Source organism: Hyperoodon ampullatus, assembly GCF_949752795.1.
Source record: "Hyperoodon ampullatus genome assembly, chromosome: 2".
In the NCBI taxonomy this organism is placed as follows: Eukaryota; Metazoa; Chordata; class Mammalia; order Artiodactyla; family Ziphiidae; genus Hyperoodon; species Hyperoodon ampullatus.
The window spans coordinates 21,973,284-21,988,175 of NC_136915.1; the positions used below are offsets into that span (position 1 = coordinate 21,973,284).

General features: G+C 45.8%; 1 protein-coding gene across 5 annotated transcripts; it reads left to right on the plus strand.

Annotated features, from left to right (window-relative positions):
• Positions 1–1,332: 1,332 nt before the first annotated feature.
• Positions 1,333–7,512, plus strand: PIGV (phosphatidylinositol glycan anchor biosynthesis class V; the record flags this gene model as incomplete). Of its 5 annotated transcripts, XM_079696834.1 has the most annotated exons (4): positions 1,333–1,410; positions 4,615–4,708; positions 5,336–5,736; positions 7,231–7,512. In XM_079696834.1, the coding sequence occupies 4 exons, from the start codon at positions 1,333–1,335 to the stop codon at positions 7,510–7,512; spliced, it is 855 nt and encodes a 284-aa protein (XP_079552960.1). The 5 variants fall into 5 exon arrangements, with proteins under 5 accessions (XP_079552960.1, XP_079552958.1, XP_079552959.1 ...); XM_079696832.1 differs by having other exon boundaries at positions 4,597–5,736; XM_079696833.1 differs by having other exon boundaries at positions 4,615–5,736.
• Positions 7,513–14,892: the final 7,380 nt, after the last annotated feature.

The following is a 14,892-nucleotide window of genomic DNA, read 5'->3' on the forward strand; positions in this document are numbered from 1 at the left end:
CGTAGGAGCCATTGCTACTTCTTTTAGCACAAGGAATTGTTAAAAAAAAAAAAGCCTTAAAGTGCATTCCTTCCCTCAGAATGGCTTTGCAGTTGTTTATACATTGCTGCCATTCCAACAAAGAGATGGGAAATAACAGTTTTCCCCATCCCTAGTAGTCGACTCTGTCGTCCCCCTAAGTTTGTTTTAGCAATGTAGGCTGGCTGAAGTCCTGCTGAGTGGTGGTTTTCTTTTCCTTCTCCACTTAATTTAACAGACCAGCTGAACACACATCAGAGAGCTTAACTAGAGTGTGTAGTCATTATGGTCTTCCAGTTCAGTTCTATGCCCCACTTTTGGGACTCTGGTTTGGGACCTAGTTTATTATTCTGGGCAACAGAGAAAGGGCACACACTAAATAACAGCGACCACAGTATAGATTTGGTACTGCTTCTTCACACTTCAGTCCATTTCACCATCGTGACAATTTCATGAGACAGGCAAAATAGTCCGATCTCATTTTTTAAAAATTTATTTATTTATTTATTATAAATTTATTTATCTTTGGCTGCACTGGTCTTTGTTGCTGCGCGCGGGCTTTAGTTGCTGTGCGCGGGCTTTAGTTGCTGTGAGCAGGGGCTACTCTTCTTTGCGGTGTGCTGGCTTCTCATTGCGGTGGCTTCTCATGTTGCAGAGCACGGGCTCTAGGCTCATGGGCTTCAGTAGTTGTGGCACGCAGGCTTCAGTAGTTGTGGCACGTGGGCTCAGTAGCTGTGGCTCACGGGCTCTAGAGCGCAGGCTCAGTAGTTAGGGCGCGTGGGCTTAGTTGCTCTGCGGCATGTGGGATCTTCCTGGACCAGGGCTCGAACCCGTGTCCTTGGCAGGCGGATTCTTAACCACTGTGGCACCAGGAAAGTCCCCCGATCTCATTTTATACACAGAGAACTGAGGCTTAGAAGAACAAAATGAGAACTTATGAATGACAAAGTCAGGACTTGAACCCAGGTCTTTAGTTCCTGGATAGGGGCACTCAACAGGCTTTTAAAGGTTTTCTGTGAGCTTAGCTTTCCAGCTTCATGCCTACCGGTGTGGAACTTCCCCTACAAGAATACAGTGCTTCAGAGTACACCAAGAGGTTCCATCTGCCTTTAAGATGCTTTTCCCTCATCTGGAAAGTAAGGTGGTTAAGTTTGCCATAGTAGTCCTGAAGCAGGGGTGATGTTTTCATGAAGAATGCTTTCAAGGATTTACTTTCTTCCCATGTGTGACATTTCCTCCTTGGGTTTTGGAGTTTAGAAGCCTGAGGGAGTTCAGCCCTGGCAGCAGCCCCCCTGAATTCCTGGTGGTGAGAGGATGTGGCCCCTGGACACATCCCGGAAAGAGGTCCTGGGGTTTGCAGTCAGCTGCCGTGTCCTGACTCTGGTGCTGCAGGTCAGTCTCTGATCTTTTGTCCTGAACATGCCATTGCCACATGACTGGGCTAGACGTTAAGAATAGGCCTCATCTTTCCCTTTCCCAGATGCGCCCCCCACCCCCGACCATGTGGTTAGAACTGTAGAGACCTAGACCACATAGCTGAAAAGTGCGCAGGACTCTTAGATATGACCTATTAATCTCTTTTTTATTTATTTATTTATTTATTTATTTATTTATTTATTTAGATCTATTAATTTCTTATTTTACACATGAAGTAGCTGAGGCCCAGAAAGGATAAATGGCTTCCTTAAAGTCACAAGGCAAGTTAGAGAAGGACCAGAATCAGACCCCAGGTTTCCTTACTCTTGGGCTAGTGGTCTTTCCAGCAGACCATGATGTTCTGTAACCAGAGCAGGTGTGTTCTGGTTTAGGGTGTGACAGCTCAAAGCGTTGCCCTGGGTCCCCTGACCAGGAGACTGAGCGTTGCATCAGTCAGTTGAGTGGGAGAGAGGTGGCACTGTCCTGAGACCCTCTGTGTATATTTGTTTAGTCAGCAGTGTCTCCTACTCTTCCCCCAGCTGTGTCCCCTTGCTGTCTCACCCACACACAACCCCCAGAATGCATTTTGCAATTCCCTTTCCCCTCCAAGGCTGCTCTTGATACATATTTTAATCAAATTTCATACATATGAACTATGTATGGTGCCTAGCACAGTGCCCAGTGCTTAGTAGGTCTTCAGTATCTGTTATTGTTGAATGTATGTCAACACCCTAAGGATGTTCTATTAGCATATTATATGTGCCTTTCATCACAAGCACATTCTCTCTGAGGCTCATCGGTGGTTCCTTTGTGGAAAACTCCTTTTTTCTCTCCTCCCCCACTATATGAGGCATAACAGCCTCTGCTGGGTCCCAGGTTTAGTTAGACGTGTCTTCAACTTGGAGACGAGGGCTGTTACCTGTGACTGTCACTCCTGTCCCACTTGTTTTCACTGTTTGAAGTGGCCTGATAAAGAAACTGACCGAAAAAGGAAAGAGCCTTACAAATGAGGTTATACTCCTGTTGCTAGGCTGGAAAACTGACTTGATCATGGCTTTGAACCAGCATCAGCTGAATGATTGACAGAACTAAGGGAGCAATACTGCGACTCGGCATCTGGGATAGGGTACCAGGACAGCTGGGTTCTAATTCAGATGGTGATTTGGAAACAAGTATGTTTCCTCTATACTGTTTGCTCAACCACCAAATTTTATTAAGTTCCTGCCCTGGTCAAAGAACTATGCTAGGTGGGAGTATAAAAAGTCACGATCTCTTTTCCCTTAAGTAGCTGACCAAATCTAACGGGGCAAAAAGACATTTAATAATAATGCTATTTCATTATCCTCCCCTCCCCCCCTTCCAGCTTTAAAGCTCATGCCATCAGGTTATACCCCAGTTACCCTTTGTTGTTGCTGTCATCTCTGTTAGCGACAACTCATTCCTCCTCATTCCTTGAAGGTTTTAGCTCCTGATTCACTGTTGCTCTTTCCAGCACTACTGTATATTTCTTGGTGATTTCAATATTAATAAAGCTGATACATCTAACCACTATCTCCTATCTTTCCAGTTCACTCCCTCCACTACCCCAGTTCTAACGATTCTTCCACTCCCTCAGGACTTATCCATTGATTCTACCACGGTTTCACTGTCCTTCACCTACCTCATGGCTTCAGCTCCACTTCTTACCCAGCTTAGATTCCATGGTCCATCATGCATACACGTACAACTCACTCGCTCCCTTCTCCCTATGTCTTAATCACAAGACAAAAGCCCAGCCTTGGTTAAATTCAATTCTGTGCCTACTCCACGCATGCATCTGCCCAGAGAAAAGCATACAACTGTGTTAACTAGTCTCTTTGTATTCAATATCATTAACCCAAGTGAGTCCTTAGTGCTACCTGGCAATCTTAGTGTATTTCCCTGGTCCAGTCGCTCACCCATTCTCTCAAATTTTTCTGCACATCAGAATCAGCTGGGAGAGCTAAAAACAATCTAAACACCCAGGCTGTACCCCATATTGGTTAAGTCATCAATGTAGTGGCAGGAGGGAAACCCAGGCATCAGTATTTTTGAAACTCCTTGGGCGATTCCAGTGCACAGCCTATTTTGAGAACTAGGGTCATAGCTGACTTATTTTACACATTTTCCTCTTTTCTCAAGTCTCTAGCACCTTTTCCCCAGCTTGTTCTCCTGAGTGAAAAATCAGAAAAGTAGAAGCAATAAGAAGTAACCTTCTGAATACTTCCACCACAGCCATCAGCATACGTACATCTGCATGTCTGTGCCTTCACTACTGAAGGGTGGATGAACTGTCTGTCTCCTCTCTAAGGCCAGTTCCACCTCCATAGCAGATTCCATCCCCTTTTGCCTGCTCCAGCAATTCTTCCCTTTCTCGCCCGCATACTCAGTGGTTTCCTTTCCACTGGATATTCCCATTGGCAAACAAATACTTACCTCCCACGTTTGGAAAAAAAACAACAAGATTTCTCTTGACCCTACAATGTCATTCACCTACTACCCCATTTCTCTGCTTCCCTTTACAGGAAAACTCCTCCAAACAGTTGTCTGTATCTGCTGTCTCACTTCTCCCCTTTATCTGCTGAACCCAGTCTAAGCAGTCTTCTCTCTCCTCCACTCCACTGCCGTAGCTCTTGTCAAAGTCACCAGTGACATTCCCACTGCTAAAGCCAGTGGTCAGTTTTCAGTCCCCATCTTACTTGACCTATCAGCAACATTTAAGAGCCGATCACGCCTTTGCTTTACTTGGTTCTATGACACCATGCTCTCCTGGTTTCCTCCCTACCTCACTGACCTTCCTTCTTTACCTTTATTGCTAGATCCTCACTCTCTTTCGAGCCTCTAAATGTTGACATGTCTGAGGCCCAGTCCTCAGATCTCTTCTTTTCTCTACCTGCACTTCTTCCCTGGGTGATCTCATTCAGTCTCACACCTTTTAATATCATCCATACACTTATGACTCCCAAATTTGTATCTCTAGCCCTGATTGCTCTCCTGACCCTCAGACTCATGTATCTCACTGTCTCGTTGACCTCTGCACTGGAATGTCCATCTCACAGTTAACTTGTGATTCTTCCCCAACATGTCTGTTCCTCCTCATTTTATTAAATGGTAATTCTTCCACTGGCTCAACCAAAATCCTAGTTCTCCTTCATCTCACAGGCTCTCTTCAATGCCATCATCCCAGACCATCACGCAGAAGCCTTCTCTCCTCCTCGCCTCGCCCCCTCCGGCTCTGTGGACCGACTTGTGGAAAGTCTCCTGGGCGGCCTATCTCACTGGGATGCTGAACACTTCCTGTTCATTGCTGAGCATGGCTACCTGTATGAGCACAACTTCGCCTTCTTCCCTGGTTTCCCCCTGGTCCTGTTGGTGGGGACTGAATTGCTGAGACCCCTGTGGGGGTTACTGAGCCTACGGAGTTGCCTGCTAATCTCAGTGGCATTGCTCAATTCCTTGTTCTCCGTGCTGGCCGCACTTGCGCTTCATGACCTGGGCTGTCTGGTTTTGCGCTGTCCCCGCCAGGCTTTTTATGGAGCGCTGCTCTTCTGCCTCAGCCCCGCCAATGTCTTCCTGGCGGCTGGCTACTCAGAAGCTTTGTTTGCCCTCCTGACATTCAGTGCCCTGGGGCAGCTGGAAAGGGGCCGAAGCTGGACTAGTGGACTCCTCTTTGCCCTTGCCACTGGTGTGCGTTCCAACGGGCTGGTCAACGTTGGCTTCCTCGTGCATTCTCAGTGCCGAGGCTTTTTCTCTTCTCTCATGGTGCGGAATCCTCTGAGACAGCTTTTGAAGCTGATGGGCTCTGTGTTCCTGTCAGTGCTCACACTTAGCCTTCCCTTTGCCCTCTTTCAATATTACGCCTATACCCAGTTCTGTCTGCCAGGCTCAGCCTACCCCATTCCTAAGCCCTTGCTGCAGTTAGCTGTGGACAAGGGCTACCGAATCGTAGAGGGAAATGAGCCACCTTGGTGCTCCTGGGAACTTCCCCTAATATACAGCTACATCCAGGATATCTATTGGAATGTTGGCTTTTTGAGATACTATGAACTCAAGCAGGTGCCCAATTTTCTACTGGCTGCACCAGTGACTATACTGGTTGCCTGGGCAACTTGGACATATGTGACCACCCATCCTTGGCTCTGCCTTACACTTGGGATGCAAAGGAGCAAGAACAAAGAGACCCCAGAGAAGCCTGATCCTGGATTCCTCAGTCCTCGGGTGTTTGTGTACCTCGTCCATGCTGCAGCGCTGCTGCTGTTTGGCAGTCTGTGCATGCATGTTCAGGTGAGGTGGACTCCTGGCTGGGAAAAGGTGGGAACACAGGCCAAACCCCTTAGTCAGGGACAGGGAGGACATTTAACTTCTCCCATTTGAGTGACCTGTACCTAATTTATTCATTCAACAACTATTTGGGGGTGTTTTTAGTGTGAGTCCCTGGGTCAGATCACTGAGGTTAGAACATAAATAAGTTAAGATTGCTGCCCTAGTAGGTCTTGTGGTCAAAATGGAGAGACAGACATTTAACAACTCATAGTATAGTGGGATGGAACTGGAGATATTTTTGAGGTAAAGTATTGTGGAAGCACAGAGGAAAAAGTAGCTAACTGGCTGAAGGAGGTGAGGAGGGCATCATATTTAGGCTGGGTCCTGAAGAGTAAGAAGAAATTCCATTTAAGAAGCAGAGGAAGAACATTTTGGACAAATGGAAGGGCATGTGTGAAGACAACGAGAGTTGTGAAAGGACCTGATCTGACTGAGTTATAGGAATAGCACAGAGGGTATCTCTGGGACCTTCCCCTAACATACAACTGTACCCAGAATATCTGCTTGAATGTCAACTTCCTGAGGTACTCTGAGCTCTGGCAGGCGCTCTGTTTTCAGAGAAGCTATCTTGTGCACTGTTCGGTTGGTGGGGAGGATAGAGAGGGATGGGAAGGGTTTGATCATACATTCGATTTTTTTTGGTTCCTGGTTGTGGCTCCAGGTCCACCATAAACCCTGAGGATGTCTTTTTGTCTCCATGCTGGCCACTCCTCAGCAGTTTCTGCCTCTTGGAGGCGCACATTGGCTGTTTGTAAAGTTCTCTGAGCTATGTGACTAAGAGGCACAGGGGAAATAGAAAGGAGCACTCTGTGTTTGTAGCTGGATGAGCTACTAGAGTGAATGCCAGCGAAGCTTAGAGTTTCAAGGATAGATGAGGGAGGCCATTTGGAGACCTGGCTCTGAGCTTCCCTAGAGGGACAGTGTTGAACCACAGGATCCCCTGCCCCCTTTCTCTCTGCTTTGCCATCCCCGTGGGATGAGGGAACCGCTTCAGGGGGCAGGGGATCAGAGTCCTGGCCCTGGGCTAAAAGTGGACCCCACAGACTTTTTTTTTTTTTTTTTTGGCCATGCCACGTGGCATGTGGGATCTTAGTTCCCCAACCAGGGATCGAATCCACGCCCCCTGCGTTGGAAGCGCGGAATCTTAACCACTGGACTGCCAGGGAAGTCCCCTGACCAACCCCCCCATAGAATTTTTAGTATCAGTTGGCCCATTATTGTGGTAATTAGTGTGTAGCCATGTTTATTTGTAACATTGCAGTCACCTGGCTGGTGTCACTCACAGCTTTATAAGGCAGATCCTAAGCTCTGCTGAATGAATACCTTTTCCAGTGTAATACATTTCTAGTCTTAGAGCTATAGCTCACCCAGCAGCAGGGAAGTCCCAGGCTCATCCAATGTGAGGCAGTGACATTCCAGTAAATGTGTGGGTTTCCCCCCTCTTGTGATTTCCAGGTTCTCACCAGGCTGTTATGCTCCTCCACTCCTATTGTGTACTGGTTCTCAGCTCACTTGCTTCAGGATCAAGAACCGCTGCTGAGGTCCCTAGAGACTGTGCCTTGGAAGCCTCTTTCAGGGGACTCCCCACCAGGACAAAAGGTCCCCAGAAACTCTATCATGGGACTCTTGTACAACTGGAAAACTTGTTCTCTGGTCACACGATGCATTCTAGGCTACTTCCTGACTTACTGGCTCCTGGGACTACTCCTGCATTGCAACTTTCTACCTTGGACATGACCTGGAGACTTTTAGGGGACAGGCTTGAAGCAGACTTAACCAGGGTCTGAAAGTACAAATACATGCTGGGGCTGCCTGTGCTGCCCTGGAACCCTTACTCTCCCCGTTAGAACCTCTCTCTCCTTGAAGGTTGGTTAGGAATGGGAGAAGTATGAGCCTCTAGAGAGCACCTCTGGTCCTGGCTGTGGCAGATTTTAGGGTGGTAACTATTTTCTCTGTAAATGAAGAAATCTCATTCCAGGTCTGAAGCATACCTGGATCTGTCTTGTCAATCAGCCATAGCAGAGATAGTCTTAAACTTACCACCTACCCACACGTAAATTTAAATGTAAATTATTTAAATGTGAATTTCGTCAAAGGCTCTAGCTGACAAGCTGGTCATAGTCCACACAGTGATGGTGGAGGCCTGGACAGTGTAGCCTAAGTAAAATGGGACCATCTTTTCTAAATGGGACATTGTTTCTGATGATTTTTTTCATGATTTGTTCACTTATTTATATGAAAAACCTTACAAAGATACGCAAATTAAACAACTTTTGATTATATCTGCAATTAATTACCTTTTTATTTTTTTAATTATTTTATTTTATTTTATTGGCTGCATGGCTTGCGGGAGCTTAGTTCCCTGACCAGGGATTAAACCCAGTCCACAGCAGTGAAAGCACCGAGCTGGACCACCAGTGAATTCCCATAAATTACCTTTTTAAAAAAATAATACAAATTAAGGGCTGAGACCCTGCCACATACTCTGCATCCACACTTCATTTGGATATTAAAGGTCAGTTGATGCAAAAAAAATTAATACAAGTTACCTGGGGGGAAAAAGTCATGGTAAGAAGAACATTGCATGAGGAGGCAGGAGCCGTGGATTCTGGTCCTCTCAGTAAAGCCCCACTTACCAACTGTGTGACCTTGGGAGAGTTTTCAGAGCCTTAGTTACCTCTTCTGAAACTAGGGGAAAATTACATTATCCTCCTGGAAAAAATATCCAGTTCTCCTCTTTTCAGCACTCTGAGGAGTAATTTCAGTGATGTTTCCTTTGAAGGAGGGAGAGCAGTGACACTTGGCAAATAAGGCTCCCTGTCCTGTGTAAGTAAGCCTGCCCAGGGGCAACTAAATGTTCAATGTGTGAGCAGCGACTGGTTTTCCTGCCCTGCCCGAGTGCCTGTGCTTTCCTGACTGGTAGGTAAGGGTCAGATGAGCCAACACAGCAGCAGGAATTGATAAATTGTAGGTAAGTCCAGGGTTGAATGAAATGGTATCTTCCTGGCCCCCATTTGGTAATGGGCTTGATTCTATAATTGTAGTAAAATCTTGACCCCTGCAGAGGCTCTGCATCATCACCACTCTTTCCCTGTTTGAGCCAAAAATTCCAACAAGCAGAAACTTCGAAATAGATGGATTGACACGCTCCCTCTGACCATGACTGAAAGCTAAACTTGCCAGCTGAAGGGAAGCTCCTGGCTGAGCCCCAGCACCCTCTGTTGGAGCTCCTAGTCAGCCTGGCCAATAAGCATTTCCCATCCATCGCCCCAGCTTTAGCACAGCTGAGAGAATTTGGTCCAGAGTCAAATGCTTCTGAAAATGTACACACAGATCGGGACAGCCCTCTGCCTTCTGCCAAGACACCCGAGTGCCCTTCTTGGCAAAAGATGATCACCCCTGCCCTAGTGTCCCTCCAGCTGGCAGAAACTGTTCCCTCCCTCCTCACCCACAGCTGCAAATCTGGGGACTTCCACCCTGTGTGCAGGAAGAGTTGAGGGCCTGATTCAGCTCTTTATTGCAGAGGTAGGAGTACTAGATTGTTTGCTCGCATGGATTGACCTTTTTGCCTCTTTTGGGGGGATAATCAGAAATGATTGTTTCCCTACTGGAAGAGGTGACTCAAACTCCGCAGGGTAGGGAGTGATTTCACTGCTTTGGCAGTCTCAGCTTAACGTTCACACTAGACCTCGTCACCCCCAGAAACAAGTGATTTCAAGGACCAGAAACCCTATAAATGCAAACCTCTCATTTCTCAACTAATACCAAGGAACTAAATCACTCTGGTATTTTGCAAAGACCATTCTGGTTACAGCCGATCATAGAGGAGTTAAGTGAGGACCCCAGCTAGCTGGACGTACCTGGTGTGACCTGGAGATGGACACAGTTTTCTCTCTGACCTTGGAGGGATCTAGTTCTCTAAGGATCTAAGGAATGGGCTGATTTTATGGCCAGCAGCTGTCCTTTTACTATCCTATTAACAGTCTTTAATAGCCTGCGAGAGGGATACGAAGGGCCCAAGGCAGGAAGCTTCCTGTTTACCCTGAGGTCTAACAATGCTGCAGCTGGGTTGGGCGTCTACAATTTCAGAGAAAAGTCATTTCCTTCTGAGACCCAGCTAAAACAGAAACCAGACGCTTTATGTACCTAGAAGTAGATGCTTTTTTTGTTCTTTAATGAAGGTGGGAGGAGAGCGAGCGTTTGACATGGCTTTACCAGTCCCCCTGAAAAAAAAGGTCACTTTTCTTGAGCAGACCCTCTCACCCTCATCCAAAAAATGTATTGTGTGCAGGCTCATGAGATTTGCAACTGATTGATTCTTTCAGCAATGTTTATTATTGCCTGTTTTAGGGGAGTAAAGAAGACTCGCCCTGCCTCCTGTCCTCAAATAGCTGCCTGATAAGAGTTTCTAGCAGAAACACAGGAACATTAATCAAGGAAAAACCTAATAAATTCTGGGGAATGAAGAGATACTTACACTTCTTGCTCAATATTCTCTACTTGAACTTTTTATGGTGAGGATGAGTTAAAATTTTACTTGTATGCTTGGGAAAAGGTAAGTGTGGTACAGAGTAAGTTCTCTGTAAATTCACACAAGATGGAGATCCCTCCCAGCTTGGAATACTTGAAAAGACTTTGTAGGGAATGGCCTTTGAGTTGGACTTTGAAGGACAGTAGGATTTGAAGTTAAGGGCAGAGAATGAATATAGGAAGCAGGAAACAGAACAGGACAGGGAGAGCTCAGTTTGAGTGGAACTGAGGTATTGTCATTATTGTGGTCTAAGCATTGAAGTCAGCCCCAAGCCCAGCTCCACTGTGTACTAGCTGTGTGAAGGTGAGCCAGACGCTGAATCTCTAGGCCTCTGTTTACTCATCTGTAAAACATGGATAATACTACCTACCTTATAGATATGAATAATAATATTATCTATCTCAGTTATGTGAGTTAAATGAAAAATGTTTAGAACAGTACTAACAAAAGAATAGCTGCATTTTGGACATGTTGAGTTTACAATGCCATCAGCACATTCATATGCCAGGAAATGTGGACCAGGAGACAAGGTGAGGGGTCAGGGAGCCATCCACACAGACATGATAATTATAGCAGCCATGATATTGGATGAGATTGTCAAAAAGAAAAAAATGTAGAGAGAGAAGGAGGGCCTGTAAAACCTTGGGCAAGTGACTCAACTTCTCTAAACCTGTTTTCTCATCTCTAAAATGGGGGTGACATCACTTACCACACAGAGTAGTTATGAAGATTAAATGAGATAAAGCACTAGCATAGCACGTAGCACATAGTAAGAACTTAATGAATGGTAGCTATTTTTTATCATCATCATCGTCATCATTGTTATCGTCGTTGTCATTAAAAAACCAGAAACAAACATTATCTGCTGTAGACAACATTGTAAATCAACTATACTTCAATTAAAAAAAATTTTGTTTAATTGCCTTTCTTTCTAAGGCTGAATAATATTCCATTGTATGTATATACCACATTTTGTTTATCCATTCATCTGTTGAGAGATATACTTGGATAGCTCCACCTTTTGGCTATTGCGAATAATGCTGCTATGAACATTGGTGTACAAATACCTGTTCAAGTCCCTGTTTTCAATTCTTTGGGGTATATACCCAGAAGTATATATTGTTGGATCATATGTTAATTCTATGTTGTTGTTGTTTTTTAGGAACTGCTATATTGTTTTCCACAGCATTTGCATCATTTTGTATTCCCAGTAGCAATGCACAAGGATCCAAATTTCTCTACATCCTCACCAGCACTTATTTTCCTTTTTCTTTCCTTCTCTTTTTTTTAAATACTAGCCATCCTAGTGGGTGTGAAGTTGTATCTCACTGTGGTTTTGATTTGCATTTCCCTAATGATTAGTGATGTTGAGCATCTTTTTTTTTTTTTTTATTGCACGGGCCTCTCACTGTTGTGGCCTCTCCCGTTGTGGAGCACAGGCTCCAGACGCGCAGGCTCAGCAGCTGTGGCTCACGGGCCCAGCCGCTCCGCGGCATGTGGGATCCCCCCAGACCAGGGCTCGAATCCGTTTCCCCCGCATTGGCAGGCAGATTCTCAACCATTGCGCCACCAGGGAAGCCCTGTTGAGCATCTTTTTATGTGCTTATTGGCCATTTGTATACCTTTGGAGAAATGTCTATTCAGATCCTTTGCCCTTTATTTATTTATTTATTTTGGCTGCACCACGTGGCATGCAGGATCTTAGTTCCCTGGCCGGGGATGAACCTGCGCTCCCTGCAGTGGAAGCACAGAATCTTAACCACTGGACTGCCAGGGAAGTCCCCCTTTGCCCTTTTTGTTTTTTTTGGCTGCTTTGGGTCTTCATTGCTGCACGCAGGCTTCCTCTAATTGTGGTAAGCAGGGGCTACTCTTCACTGCGGTGCGCGGGCTTCTCATTGCGGTGGCTTCTCCTGTTGCGGAGCGTGGGCTCTAGGCACTTGGGCTTCAGTAATTGTGGCATGCGGGCTCAGTAGTTGTGGCTCACGGGCTCAGTAGTTGGGGCTCGAGGGCTCTAGGGCGCAGGCTCAGTAGTTGTGGTGCACAGGCTTAGTTGCTCTGTGGCATGTGTGATCTTCCCAGACCAGGGCTCGAACCCGTGTCCCCTGCATTGGCAGGTGGATTCTTAACCACTGTGCCACCAGGGAAGTCCCTGCCCATTTTTATTTTATTTATTTATTTATTTATTTTTTTGCAGTACGCGGGCCTCTCACTGTTGTGGCCTCTCCTGTTGTGGGGCACAGGCTCCAGATGCCCAGGCTCAGCGGCCATGGCTCACGGGCCCAGCCACTCCGCGGCATGTGGGATCTTCCCGGACTGGGGCACGAACCCGTGTCCCCTGCATTGGCAGGCAGACTCTCAACCACTGCACCACCAGGGAAGCCCCCTGCCCATTTTTAAATTGGGTTGTTTGTTTGTTGTTGAATTGTTGGAGTTCTTTATGTATTTTGGATATTAATCAGATATATGATTTACAGGTATTTTCTCCCATTTCATGTGTTGCCTTTTCACTCTGTTGATAGTGCCCTTCAATGCACAAAAGTTTTTAATTTTGAAGTCCAATTTATCTATTTTTCTCTTGTTGCCTATACTTTCGGTGTCATATGCAAGAAATCATCACCAAATCCAATCATGAAGATTTTGCCTTATGTTTTCTTCCAAGAGTTTTATAGTTTTAGCTCTTATGTTCATCTCTTTTATCCATTTGGGGTAAATTTTCTATGTGGTGTAAGGTAAAGGTCTAACATTCTTTATTATTATTTATTTTTTTATTTTTAAAAATTTATTTATTTTATTTATCTATTTTTGGCTGCACTGGGTCTTTGTTGCTGTGCACGGGCTTCTCATTGCGGTGGCTTCTCTTGTTGCGGAGCATGGCTCTAGGTGCCCGGGCTTCAGTAGTTGTGGCATACGGGCTCAGCAGTTGTGGCTTGCGGGCCCTAGAACACAGGCTCAGTAGTTGTGGCGCACAGGCTTAGTTGCTCTGCAGCATGTGGGATCTTCCCGGACCAGGGCTCGAACCCATGTCCCCCGCATTGGCAGGTGGATTCTTAACCACTGTGCCACCAGGGAAGCCCAGGTCTAACATTCTTACACATGTGAATATCCAGTTTTCCCAGCACCATTTATTGAAAAGACTGTCCTTTCCCATTGAAAGGTCTTGGAGGTCTTGTCAGAATCTTTTGACTGTATATGCAAGGGTTTATTTCTAGGCTCTCTATTCTATTCCATTGATCTATATGTCTTTCTTTATGCCAGTACCACACTGTTTTGATTACTGTAGATTTGTAGTAAGTTTTGAAAACAGGAGGTATGAGACCTCCAATTTGATTCTTCTTGTACAAAACTGTTTTGGCTATTCAGGGTCCCTTGAGATTTCATATTAAATTTAGGTAGTCAAAGCTTTTTTCTTTTTTATCTTGGGCTCATAATTTCTTTGGCCATACAATTACCTCAAAATATTTTTGGGGCTTCCCTGGTGGCGCAGTGGTTGAGAGTCCGCCTGCCGATGCAGGGGACACGGGTTCGTGCCCCGGTCCGGGAAGATCCCACATGCCGCGGAGCGGCTGGGCCCATGAGCCATGGCCGCTGAGCCTGCGCGTTCGGAGCCTGTGCTCCGCAACAGGAGAGGCCACAACAGTGAGAGGCCCGCGTACCGCAAACAAACAAACAAACAAAAAACAACAAAAAAATATTTTTAGAGGGACTTGCCTGGTGGCGCAGTGGTTCAGACTCCGCACTCCCAATGCAGAGGGCTCGGGTTCGATCCCTGGTCAGGGCACTAGATCCCACAGGCGTGCCACAACTAAGAGTTCGCATGCCACAACTAAGGAGCCCACGTGCTGCAACTAAGGAGCCCACATGCCACAACTAGGGAGCTGTCAAGCTGCAACTAAGGAACCCTTGAGCCACAACTAAGGAGCTCCCCTGCTGCAACTAAGACCCGGCACAACCAAATAAATAAATAAATAATAAAAATATTAAAAAAAAAGAGACAACATTGTAAATGAACTTTACTCCAATAAAAAATAAACATTAGGGACTTCCCTGGTGGTGCAGTGGTTAAGAATCCGCCTGCCAGTGCAGGGGATACGGATTCAAGCCCTGAACCAGGAAGATCCCACGTGCCACGGAGCAACTAAGCCCATGCGCCACAACTACTGAGCCTGTGCTCTAGAGCCCGTGAGCCACAACTACTGAGCCTGAGTGCCACATCTACTGAAGCCCACGCACCTAGAGTCCGAGCTCCGCAACAAGAGAAGCCACCACAATGAGAAGCCCACACACTGCAACAAAGAGTAGCCCCCGCTCGCCGCAACTAGAGAAAGCCCATGTGCAGCAACAGAGACCCAACGCAGCCAAAAATAAATAAATAAATTTATAAAAAATAAACATTACATTTAAAAAAAAAAGAAGTAATGAGACACAAGCTTTAAAAAAATATATATTCTTTGGTATATAAGTCAGAATTCTCCAGAGAAACATAACCAATAGGATGTATGTGTGTGTGTATTTGTATCTATATGTATGTATGTATCTATATACATACAAAGGGAGAGAGATTTTTAATGAATTGGCTCATATGATTG